This window comes from Rissa tridactyla, chromosome 1 (assembly GCF_028500815.1).
Source record: "Rissa tridactyla isolate bRisTri1 chromosome 1, bRisTri1.patW.cur.20221130, whole genome shotgun sequence".
In the NCBI taxonomy this organism is placed as follows: domain Eukaryota; kingdom Metazoa; phylum Chordata; class Aves; order Charadriiformes; family Laridae; genus Rissa; species Rissa tridactyla.
In genome coordinates this window covers 25,053,872-25,065,966 of record NC_071466.1, presented here as the reverse complement: position 1 = coordinate 25,065,966, position 12,095 = coordinate 25,053,872, and the positions used below count along the sequence as shown (strand labels likewise).

The 12,095-nt window shown below is 37.4% G+C and overlaps 1 protein-coding gene across 4 annotated transcripts in view; it reads left to right on the top strand.

Annotated features, from left to right (window-relative positions):
* USP12 (ubiquitin specific peptidase 12) overlaps window positions 1-11,366 on the top strand; it is a 44,601-nt gene extending 33,235 nt beyond the window's left edge. For 2 of the 4 annotated variants that reach the window (XM_054199834.1, XM_054199809.1), the window contains 2 exons: window positions 2,069-2,147; window positions 4,223-6,883. In XM_054199834.1, coding sequence (XP_054055809.1) covers window positions 2,069-2,147; window positions 4,223-4,324 — 181 coding nt within the window. In that variant the 3' untranslated portion in view covers window positions 4,325-6,883. Of the gene's footprint in view, window positions 1-2,068; window positions 2,148-3,412; window positions 3,576-4,222; window positions 6,884-7,654 lie in introns of those variants that run through there. The other 2 variants (XR_008466150.1, XM_054199823.1) reach the window with 2 other exon arrangements.
* Window positions 11,367-12,095: the final 729 nt, after the last annotated feature.

Below are 12,095 nucleotides of genomic sequence, written 5' to 3'. Positions count from 1 at the left end.
CCTTTAGGGTGTTGTGTTTTGTTGGTTTGTTTTGTTGTTTTTTTTAAGGGTTGAGCAACAGAAATACATCTGTATATTATGAGTTTTGTAGATTAACTTTGTTTCAATTGTATTTGATTTTGCTATGCTCAATAAATGTTTTTGTGGCTTCAAGTCTTAAATTTAGGGCTGCTCTACAAACTGCTTATTGAGTAGATAAAAGCACCAAAGTTGCAAATGATGATTTAACATCTAGAATCATAGAATAATTTACACTGTGAGGTCAATTTCTTAAAGCTCAGAGCAGGCCTAGCCTTGACATTAGATTAGGTTGCACTGGGCTCTATTTCATCAGCAGGAATGCTGATTTCACTGCCTCTTTGGGCAGTTTATTCCAGTTCATTGGTGTTCTCATAATGGTTTTTTTTTTCCCCCCTATATCTGGTCAGAATTTCCCTTGCTGCAGTCTGTGACCACAGCCTCTTGTCCTTTCACTGTGCATTTCTGAGAAGAGTCTGGCTCTGATTTCTTTATAAGTCTTCAGTTTGCGGTAGTGGAAGACAGCAGTTGGATTCCTCATTTAGTCTTCTCTAGGCTGAATAAAGCCAGCTCCCTAGGCCTCTCTTCATCCATCTGGTGCTGTAGCCCTCTGACAAATGTAGTGGCTTGCCACTGGACTTCCTCTGGATTATCAGTCTCTCCGTTATACTGGAAAGGTCGTGTCTGGAATTCCCATGCCCAGTTCTGGGTCCCAGCATGCAGAGTGATGGGGATTATCACTTTGCTACTGGCTCTACTCTTACAGTACAGCCCCACATAGGCTCAGCCCTGTCACCAAAATGATGCACTGCTGGCTAACAGCTCAACTTATTGAACTCCTGGGCCCACCTAGCCAACTGGTTTACAGCTGGTGCTCTTGGATGGAGTTAGTCTGGCACAAGACTTTGCATTCGTACTTGTTAAACTTCTTCCAACTTTTTTAAGTCCCTCCAAATGGCAGACCTCCCCTCTAGTTGCCAATCATTGCCCTTTGTTCCACCCCCATTCCTCCCTAGATAGACCTAGGATTAGAGTAAAGATAAGATGAGTAGATCTCAAGTTGGCCAGGACAGTTTTGGAAAATAAGCCTTTGTGCCATAGTCTTCTGGGACGCTCTTGTTCTGGATTTTAAGGAAAATAGAACCTGTCATTTCTAACCATTCTGTCCAATTCTGACCATTTCAGTCTCGCTCATTCAAGTTGCAGTCTTGGAAACTTACCCATTCTCAAAGCCATGGCAGGAGATGAACCCTGTTTTCATTGGGTTGTGTGATTTGGTACGCAGACATGTCCCTCACAGATGGCAACCTTCCCTCCCTGATTGAGAAAAGAAAATTTTATGAGTGCTGTTTCAGAACTGCTTTGACTAGTTGCCCACTTTCAGTTGTAAGGTTCAGCTATTTCAGAAAGTATATTATTTCCTTACTTGAAATCTGATTAGAAATAGGAAACCTTTAAAGTTCATTTTTTTTCTGTTGTAGTTGTGGAGAAATTTCTTGTCTGTCATAAACTGAAGAGCTGTGCATTGTAACAGTTTTAATTTAATTGGGATCCCTTCTCATTGCTGTGAGGATTCTTGAGACTTCTAAACTGTCAGTTCAATTCAGTTTTTGTTTACAGTGGACCAGATAGAAAGATTCCTGAGTGAGACTGTAAATGAACAGCAGCTCTACAGCTTTTTTGTTCTGAAGATCAGAAATAGTTTAGAATCTGTTCTGTCCCTATGAAACATCAGAATGTTTTCTTGATTTCACTTCTCTGTCTCTTTTTTCTTTTAAATTTCATTTATATTTTCAGTGCCTTTGCTGCTTATTCCTCATTTGAAATTATAATCCTTTTTTTAGCACAATATTAAAAGTAGAGATAAGTAAGACCTCATTATGAAGATGATATAAGTGGAGGGGGGAAAAAAAAGAAACATCCAAACAGAAATTATACTGGTAGACATTTTAATTACGGCTTTTCTACAAGAAAAAAAACAATTTAATGGAAAATAATTGTACATACATGTGTGTTATTGTCTGTGTTCTTTTCTAATTTTATTTTACAGTGGCCCTAACAGAGGACATTATATTGCAATAGTGAAGAGTCATGATTTTTGGTTGCTTTTTGATGATGATATTGTTGAGGTAAGCTTTGTGTAACCCTGGACTTTTTCCTCATACCAATCAGAGTGCGTGCGCCCCTCTTGTTTGTTTGGGTACTTAAAGTAAAAGGCCTGGTATGCTAACGGCAAGAGGGTTCAACCCCAGTCTAAACGAGCAATAGCTGAGTGCAGAGCTGCGCCTTACAATTTGACTGTACAATACTTTGAATTGTATTTTCACAATTTTCACAATGAAAGAAGCTTCTTTGTTTATGGCCACTGTCTTTCACCTTTGTTTAATAAGGTATTCCTGTGACCAGAAGACATGACAAATAAAGATATAGATAAATCGGTTTTACTGCAATTCTTTTCTGAAGGCAATTTGTTGGAGCAAGCCATTTGTCCATATTTTCTAGGAGCTTATGATTTAATGGAATGCATCAGTGTAGTAGTCTGTTTTACTGAGCATTCTGGATTGTTTCAGACAAAGGTGTATCAAAATAGGAAGCAACTTCAGATTTTTGAGATTTTGCCCTAAAATTTAAAAGTTAATCCCTGAAACAGGAGCCTTTTGCCGCTGCTGGTATTCCTGCTAACATTAGCCATGCTTCCAGGAATTCTTATTATTAAAAAAAAAAGAAAATATTTCTAACTAATTTCTTGGAACAGCAAAATTGCCTTCACTGGTTTTGAATTTGTCATCTTTCTGTTTCATCAGTTACCTTTCATTCTTTATTGAGAGAAAGAGCAGAAACTGTTGGTGTCCCTTTATTATACCATCTCAGATTTTTTGCGTGTTCTGTCATCTTCCTTTCCTTCCCTCTTGTCTATGCTTATGCATGAACAGAAGTATGACTGTGCTTGTCCAAGTCCTTTTCCTGACTTTATTTGAATTAATTAAATCTATAAAATGAATAGTTTACATGTTCATTCCAATACACAAGAACTGCATAATTGAAAAGAAGAAAAATGAGTGAGACAGGTATTGGACTTACATTGTGAATTGACAGGACCAGTTAAGGGTATTGAAGAGTTCTTATCTCCAAGCCACATTAAGGACTTTTCACGAAGGAAATGACAAACATGGAAATAGACAGAGCTGTTAGGAAAGTAAAAGGATTGCCTCTGTGTTTTATCAAGATACACAGTAAATTGAAATGTCTCTACAGGGTCAAAAGTTCACTTTCCTCCAGGGAAAACAGTGAGCGCTGTAGTAGATCTCACATCATTTCACAAACATCAGGGACAATCTCTCCAGTTCCAAAGCAGTAACACCTGCCAGTAATGCCTTTTTTTTTTTTCTCTTAGCCCTTCTAAAGAGGAAGGAAAGAAACTTTCTGTTCTTAAATCTAAAACATCTCATTGACTTTTAGGCCCATGGTTCATCAAGTTGGAATGGCTCACTCCTTCCTGAGGGAGGTTTTATTCCAAGTAATGTGAATGAGATTAAATAAAATCTGCCTAAGTGAAGGAAAATGTATCTTTCTGACTTTTTGTTTTTTGTAGCCTAATTGCCTTTGATTTAAAATGTGGCAAGAGAGCTTGCTTTCATTTTCAATTTCTTTTGTAGCTGAAAATGATGACAATGAGAACTGGAAATACTCTTTTCACCTTCTCAACAGAAGTTTTGCGTCTTTCCCCCAAAGCCTTGGTTATAAGAGGCTTTCTAAGCTAACAGGATCACAAGCAAACATTCTGTGTGAAAAACAGAAAAAGTTAGCCTTCGTTCTCTGCCTTCTCCTTATTCTCCTCTGCACTTGATGGGCTTACACTGCTTAGATTTAGAAATGATAGTTTGTACTTAACATTCCTCATATTGACATAGAGTCTCAATGGGATATCCTTGTCTGTAAAATTTTTCTGTGTGAAATTTATGTGAGCAATGCACATAAGATTGCACTCACAGTAGGTTCACTTAATATATATAGCCACTGCCCTCTGTGCAGTCGAAGGCAGAAGGGAAACCAAAACATAACAAGTTTAAGAATTATTTGGATTTTGTTACTTTATGTAATTATGTGGACGTTATTTTTGTTTGACAATAGTTTTTAGAATGGAACTTAATGTGATGTATATGCAAGATATTCTTACTTTAAATTTTTGGGTTTTCACATACAGAAAATTGATGCACAAGCTATTGAAGAATTCTACGGGTTGACATCAGACATCTCAAAGAACTCTGAGTCTGGATACATCCTCTTCTATCAGTCTCGGGACTGAGGGGGAACTGTAGTGAAGAGAAATTTTTATGCCTCACATCTTCTCTATCTTGGAATGGAGCAAGCACTGAAAAACAAGAAAGCAGGGAGCTCCAGGGGCAGTAGCACAGTTTGCACATAACTAAGCAGAGAGTTTGGGATTCTTAAAACCTTTGTATCATTTTGATTTTATTTGCTCAGGTATCGTGCTGACTACACATCTCCACTGCATCCCATAAGCAAAAAGAGAGATACCAGCCACTCTTGCAGGAGCTTTCCGTTAGGTAATACTATCTCTGTGGTCCTAATTCAAAGCCCATTAAGGTCACTGGAGAACCTTTTGTGGACTTCAGTGGAATTTGAATCAGGTTCTAACTGCACTGCCAGATTGGTGCAATAGGAGCATTAGAAATCTGTATTTTATACAGACTTTGTGTATAAAAGGTTAAGGACTCTTTGTGAACTTAGTTTCCTGTGCTTAAGTTTAAAAGAATGAGGTTGGGAGGATTAACATGTAAGCAAGAAGATATATCTGGGCCCAACACAATTGCCTTCTTGATGGTAGTAGTTTAACTGAAGATATAAACTGGTGTCAGGGAGGCAAGTATGTTTTGCTTCTCTGAAGAAGCTTACGTTATTTATAATGTATGATCGGGAACAATCAGTCAAGATTATGGCTTTTAATCTCCGTATGGGGAAAGATTTGGTTTGTAATAGTTTATTTTTATTTATAAATTATTGTAACTTAGGATCTTGTGTATTGTCCTTTATTCTAACAAGTATTGGAAATTTTATATATTAATTTGAATTAAAACTAATTATGTTTAAATGTTAAGGAAGAGCCAATATAAATTCTAAAAACAATGCCTGCGATATCTCTAAAAAATGAATAACACAGAAGAGAGATTTCCTTCTGGAGGAACTGGTATCTAAGTGAGGTAGTTTATTTAATTAAATTAGAATATCCTTTTTCCATTAATGGGTGAAAAAAAAAGTGATCAATCATAAGAAAGTGACGGTGCAGTGGTGGTATACTGGTCTTTATAGTTCTTTAATAATTTGCTAATGATTCGTACTCCTAAGCAAATTAGAATGATTTGGATCAAAGTAAACCATTTTTAGAATATTATTCCCTCTCCTAAAAATGGATCCACTTCTGTTCCCAATGGCATGGGAGACTATCTCAAAAACCACTCAAGGTCTCAAGTATAAATTACATTTGAGTAATAAGAAGGAATAGGCTTGGAATTTCATGAGACTGAAGATACCACATTCTTTAAAGGTAATAATATTTAAGTCCTGTAGAGTGAAAATTTCTGAAACTAAGCAGTTTATCTCGCGTTAAGTTTATGAAACCTAAGCATTAAGAATTAAATCTTGACAAAACACCTGATCTGTAAGAAAGGTGAACTGTTGTGATTTGACATTCTTCCACTTACCAGTACATTGTCTGACAGTAGCTGAATGTAATTTCTGGAAGGTCATGGGATGTGCATTCCAGATAATGGCAATCAGGTCTTAGATGTCCTTGTCACTCCCTCTTCAGCTAGTGATTTTTACATTATTGTAATTTTCTACGGTAATTTTATTGGTACCGTTACAACTTTTAAAAAGAATGTCTCCTGTCTGCTGCTATAACTGACTATTTACTTACCTGTATCTTTTAGCTCAGGAAATGACTTCACCTATTCACTCAGTTGAACAAATCTTTAACAGGGTCACTAAATAAATCGGGCTATTTAGCAACTGTCATGCTGTAACAAATTGCTTTTGTAAAATGCGAAGTTTCTAAGGCCTTGGTTTGGCTAGAATTCTTTTATATAGAAGTTACGTATCATGATTAAACTACCAGCATTGTAAAGTAAATCTTAAATATTGTGGGAGATGAAGAAAATATGATTGGATTTTTCTTGAAGGATTCAAATAACTTTTAAAACTTTTTTTCAGCTTTCAGTGGGAAAAGGGTTAAGGGGTGAATCAGTTGGATAGTGGTGCATGTTAGAAGGATGAAGTCCTTTGCATACTAAAGGTACAGTATTGTAAAAGAACTGTCACATTATTTTTTGCTAATTGAAAATGTTTGGGTTCTTCTTTCTTTTTTTTCTTTTTTTTTTTCCTAGTTAAAAGCTGAGGCTAGTTGTTGAATATTTTATACCCTAACAAAATTTAAAACATATTTGTTGTTTCACTGGTTTTACTCCTGCGATGTATTTTTATAAGATACTGACTTTTATTTTGTATGGTTTTTTTGAGATAGTATTCCAAATTATATATTTCATTTTTCTTTTAGTGCAGCTGAAGTAGTTGTAAGTTCTTAATTAAACTGATATCAGAAACTGCAACTTAAAAAAAAAAGAAAAGAGGCAGGGAAGTACAAAATACAACCGATCGGTATGTAAAACTTTATAGGATTTTTTTCTCGGCTGTAATACAGTGGGGAGTGTGGGAAAGTTGTCAGTTGTTGTAAATGGTGGAAATTATTTGCTGTGTAACTATGTAAATGTTAATTGGGACTACAGTCCCCTATTTTGTATATTGGAGCAAAAAATTCTATTAAATAAAGTATGTTCTCTAAAGGTAAGTACTGTATCCTTTGTGGAGCCTGAATGGTCAGTCAGCTGCCTTTTGTGCTTTTCAGTCTTTTCAAACCTTAAAAGTATCTGGAATTTCCTGTATTAAGCTAAGTGCTCTGAGTCATGGAGGGAGAAGTGTGTTTAAATACACTGCATTATATATCTTTCTAGGTGTGTTGTTTTGAAAATAGTTCAGTAGCAGCCATGTTTTTGGTGGTGTACTTCTCTGGAATGAGTTTTTAAGTTGTTGGTTTCTAAGGCAGAAGAGAAGGAAGTGTTTTGAAATACTGTTCTTTCTTGACTTCCATTTCCTCAAAAAAACCCTGTACCTTGCATCCGAGTTACCTAAGGGATATGCATCTGAGTTACCTAAGGGATTTCCTTAGGTTACTCCTAATCCTTAGGGATTCTCCCACCTTGTGGGAGGGAGAACAGAAGGAAAGAAAAATAGGAGTGTTAACAGCACTAACGTAAGAGAGAGATTGACCAAAGAACGAGTCCAGCATCAGGAGAAAAAGATGCAGCTGGTTACAATATCCACATATGATTTGGTATTAAGTCGTTCTTCTCTTGGAGTGTACACTGCTGTTTGTAATGAATGTATATACTTACAGTTTTACAAACAGTTCATACCCTGCCATATTTGTAGTTGTGATGCCCACATCCGTGGCCTTTAACTGCGTGAAACTAGTGACCGTAGGTGTTCAGGTACACATATGAACATTTAAATTGAACTGTGTTTTCCAAAGTTTGTCATAAATCAGATTTCATATCTTTAGGTGACACTGAGATGTTAGCACATTTGATGCCACTTCAGATCTTCTGCCATACCCTTCAACATCTTCATAGGACTGGCAGAGATAACAGAAGATGCACAGAAGATCTGCACCCTTGTGGAGCAGCAGCTTGAAGCTAGACAGGACATCCCAGCTTGTTCCCCATGTTTGTCTCAGTGTTTCCACAAGCACTATTGCATACGCACTATTTGGATCATATTCAGATGAAAGTCTATATTGCTTGGTTACTTTTTTGTGGTGATGTTTGTAAGGTTTGAAACCTGAAGTATCTGAGGCCTCTAGTTATTTTCATAATTCCCTTATTAAAATTAAAGGAACTTTATCTTGTGCTATTTGGTCCAGTCTGTCATCTGTAGGTTTAAGATGATCATGTATAGACTTACTATTAAGCTCTTCCTTGTAACTAAAAGAAATTTTGATATGTGAAATATTCAGTCTTCGTTTTCTACAGAAATTTCCAGTTGGCCTTACCAGAAGAATCTTAACTGTGTACGGTTAATGTCATAAACAGATCCTCATAATCTCCCTCATAACTGTTCATTCAGAATTAGTAGTTGTCCCTTACTATAGTATACCTCCACAACATGGATTATAGAAGAACGGGGATGAATTGTCTTATACACAAAGCTTTGTCGTCTTATACACATGAAGAGGTGACATCTTTTTTTCTGTATAACCGCTGACTTTGTTAAATGACAGAATTCAGCTCGGGCTGACAGACTTTTAGACACTTTTAGAAAGTGTTAAAAATGCATCAACAACTGAGGATGCCAAGAAGGGTTGGATGGTGGTTGGTTTGTTTGTTTGGGTTTGTTTTTTTCATTTTGGGGTTTGTTTGGGTTTAGGGGTTTTTTATATTTGTCAAGAGCAGTTATTTGAAACTAGCACATCATCCCTTTAGATGAATTCATAGGTTAAACCAGCAGTACATGTTTCTCTTCAGCTACCTTTGTCTGTAAGAGGAGAAAACTTCATTTCAGTACATGTTAATAATCTGTGTATTGCAGTATTACATTGCAGATACTTTTGTGACTTTTTTTTATAAAAGCTTAAATAGTCCAGATGCGGTTTGTTTGCTTTCAAAGAGTGACCTTACAGTGTAAGTTGTCCACCCCCTGTTTGTCTGGGTTGATCTTAAGTCTGTACGTCTTAGAAATTCAGTCTTTGTTTTCCCTCTTGGTAATGCAATATGCACATTTATGGTTTCTGTCTTTTAAGGCTTCAGAGTCCTTTAACCTCTCACAGCATAATGCGAGATGCATAATACATTAGTCTCTTTACATGCAAGCCTCTGAGTACTCAATTATTTACTGAAATTAATATTCTACATAATCTGTATTCGAGGGTTGTTCATTTTGCAGCAGTTTTGCCACTGATTGATTGTTATAAATTAACTATGCAGGCCAACTACCATGCAAACAAACACAGGTATCATCTTTATATACAGAGATCTCTGGAATCTATTGTTTCCAGTATTAACGATAGAATGTGGTGAGGCAGAAATAAACTTTCTTTGGTCTATATTAAAACAAAGTCTGCAAAATTGTTTGCCTCTTACCTTTTTCTTTTTTTTTAAGTGAGTTAATTTTTAGGCTAAACCTAAGAATCTGCTGTTTTGGTTGATGAATCCCTTTGGGGGAACTCGTGTAAGAATGTGTTGGGTTTATAAGGAGGATTGTTTGCAGACATCACCAGTTTTGAAATTAACTGAGTAATATCTCCCAGTTTCTTCCCAAAAGTACGAATAAATTACATTCTCTCTTTCCCTCTAATGGCTTGTGATTGCTGCCTTCATAAGAGATTGTAAGGGTTCAGAAAAGGGCAAGGTACTTTCTACATAGCTCTTTGTGTAGAACTCATATTGGCAGCATTAGGGAGCTTTAATTACAGAAGGATCATCAGCCGTGTCCTTGATCTGCATTCCGCAGGTTATGTAATCCAGGAGAGAAAACGCACAGCAGGATCTGTCAGAGAATATGGAGAAGTAGCTTTACAATTATTTACTAACATACTAGATATAAAAGCAACATTTCCTAACAGATAAAATGTTACATTTAATGGAGATTTCTGGTGTTTGGAGAATTTAGGGAGAGCTCAAAACATCCTGCCATTCTAGGGTTTTGTTGTTTATTAAAGAGTCATGCCTTTTTGTCTGTGTGTTTAATTTGCTATTTAAGCCTATATTTGAAATTTCCATCTGTACGCAAATTTGTTAAGTTGATATGATTGTATTAATGAATGCTCCTCCAGAAACAATTTCTGCATATATGGCAGTCAAATGGAATATAATCTTTTAATAGTCTGATCTACAAAGCATTTTCAGCTATTAACTAGGATTCATTTTTGTATTTTCTGTTACTTCTTTTAAATTAGAAAAATATTTTATTAGCATGCTATATTATTAAGTGATTCAGTATCCATGGATGTCTAAAAATCTTACTGCTGTCAAGTATCAGCTGTTCAGAATTTCAATGTCATCACATCCTAATGCAAGTCGATACTTGAGCTGTGATCGTTACGTTATTTCAACTCTATTTCACTAAATGTTGCTTCATTGTAATGGCTGCTTTAATCAGCTCTCATGAGATGTGCTAATGACATTCAGCTCCAGTTGCAGACTTTCATGCGTGCACATTTATTTGTGTTTCTAGAAGCTGATTATCCTAATGTTATGTCACGTCAGTCTTCTCTCTGCATCTTTCATGTCAAGGAAGGCTGCTGATACGCAGCTACAGGCAGTGTTTGCTAAATTCCTGAGTTGTATTTCAGAGAAGAGATCAATGTTTAAGACTTTTGCACTGAAAATATCGAGCTTTTTGTCTTCTAAGCCTCATGCCTCGCTGGTGAAAGTACTCTTCAGTATCAAAACCACTTTTTTGGAGCCATGAGACCTTGGTGTACCCCTTTCTTCTTCTTTTGAAGGGAACTCTGAAAGGCATTCACGATTTCTGCCTCAGATTGTTGCAGAACGAGGAACATACTTGAAAACGGAAACATCTGTTTTATAGGATCACAGAACGTTAGGGGTAGGAAGGGTCCTTCGGAGATCATGTAATCCAGCCCCCTGCCAAAGCAGGTTCACCTAGAGCAGGTTGTTCAGGAATGTGTCCAGGTGGGTTGAGGTTATTTGAAAGTTTGCTTAGAGTTTGGTGTGGAGGCATGGCCACATTACACAGAGATCTGTCAGAATGAACAGCAGGTTCTGTTAAAAGCCGTTAGGAGCTGGATACCAAGGTGGTATCACTGTGTTTGCTAATCCCAATGTATTCCAGCAGGACCCAAATTTTGCTAATATCTTCATCCGTGATGTTTGCAGAGCAGCCACCAAGAACCTTCAGTGAATATTTAGAGGAAAACTGCATTCAGCAGGAATGTACATGTTAAGCATATGCAAGGCTCCAAGATTGGCCACTGCTCCTTTTCATTTCCCTTTTTGGGACGAAAGGGAGACCATTTTGAAGATAGAATTTTTATAGGTATAGGCTCTGTATTCACTCACCTTTTTTTGTGATAAAATTCTGGTAACTCTTTCTGAATTGCAGAGTATTAGGAGGAGGGACTACAGGTTGAGATCGGGAAGTATGTTCCACACATATATCACACTAATTAGCCTCTTTTTTTATATATATATTACATTTAGAAAAAATCATAATTCACCAGAGGAGAATCACGGAATCACGGAATCTTCAGAGTTGGAAGGGACCTCTAGAGATCCTGCTCCTGCTAGAGCAGGATTGCCTAAAGCACATCCCTCAGGGCTGCATCCAGGCGGGTCTTGAAAATCTCCAGAGAAGGGGACTCCACAACCTCCCTGGGCAGCCTGTTCCAGTGCTCTGTCACCCTCACCGTGAAGAAGTTTTTCCGTGTATTTGAACGGAACTTCCTATGTTCTAGCTTGTGCCCATTGCCCCTTGTCCTGTCGCTGGGAACCATTGAAAAGAGCCTGGCTCCGTCCTCCTTAAACCCACCCTTTAGATACTTGTAAACATTAATCAGGTCTCCCCTCAACCTTCTCTTCTCCAGGCTAAAGAGTCCCAGCTCTCTCAGCCTTTCCTCATAAGGGAGATGCTCCAGTCCCATAATCATCTTAGTTGCCCTACGCTGGACTCGCTCCAGTAGTTCCCTGTCCCTCTTGAACTGGGGAGCCCAAAACTGGACGCAGTACTCCAGTTGTGGCCTCACCAGTGCAGAGTAGAGGGGGAGAATGACCTCCCTCGACCTACTGGCCACACTCTTCCCTATGCAGCCCAGGATGCATAAGACAAAAGTGACTATAGTTCCTAAACTGTCTTTTGTCTGTCTTCATTGCGGGATTGTGTGCAAGATAATATTTATTTGGGGGGGAGAGTTTAAAAAAGAACTCAAGACTTTTACAAAAAAATACAATGCATGATAATTTTGTGCTTCAGGGAGTAATAGTAAT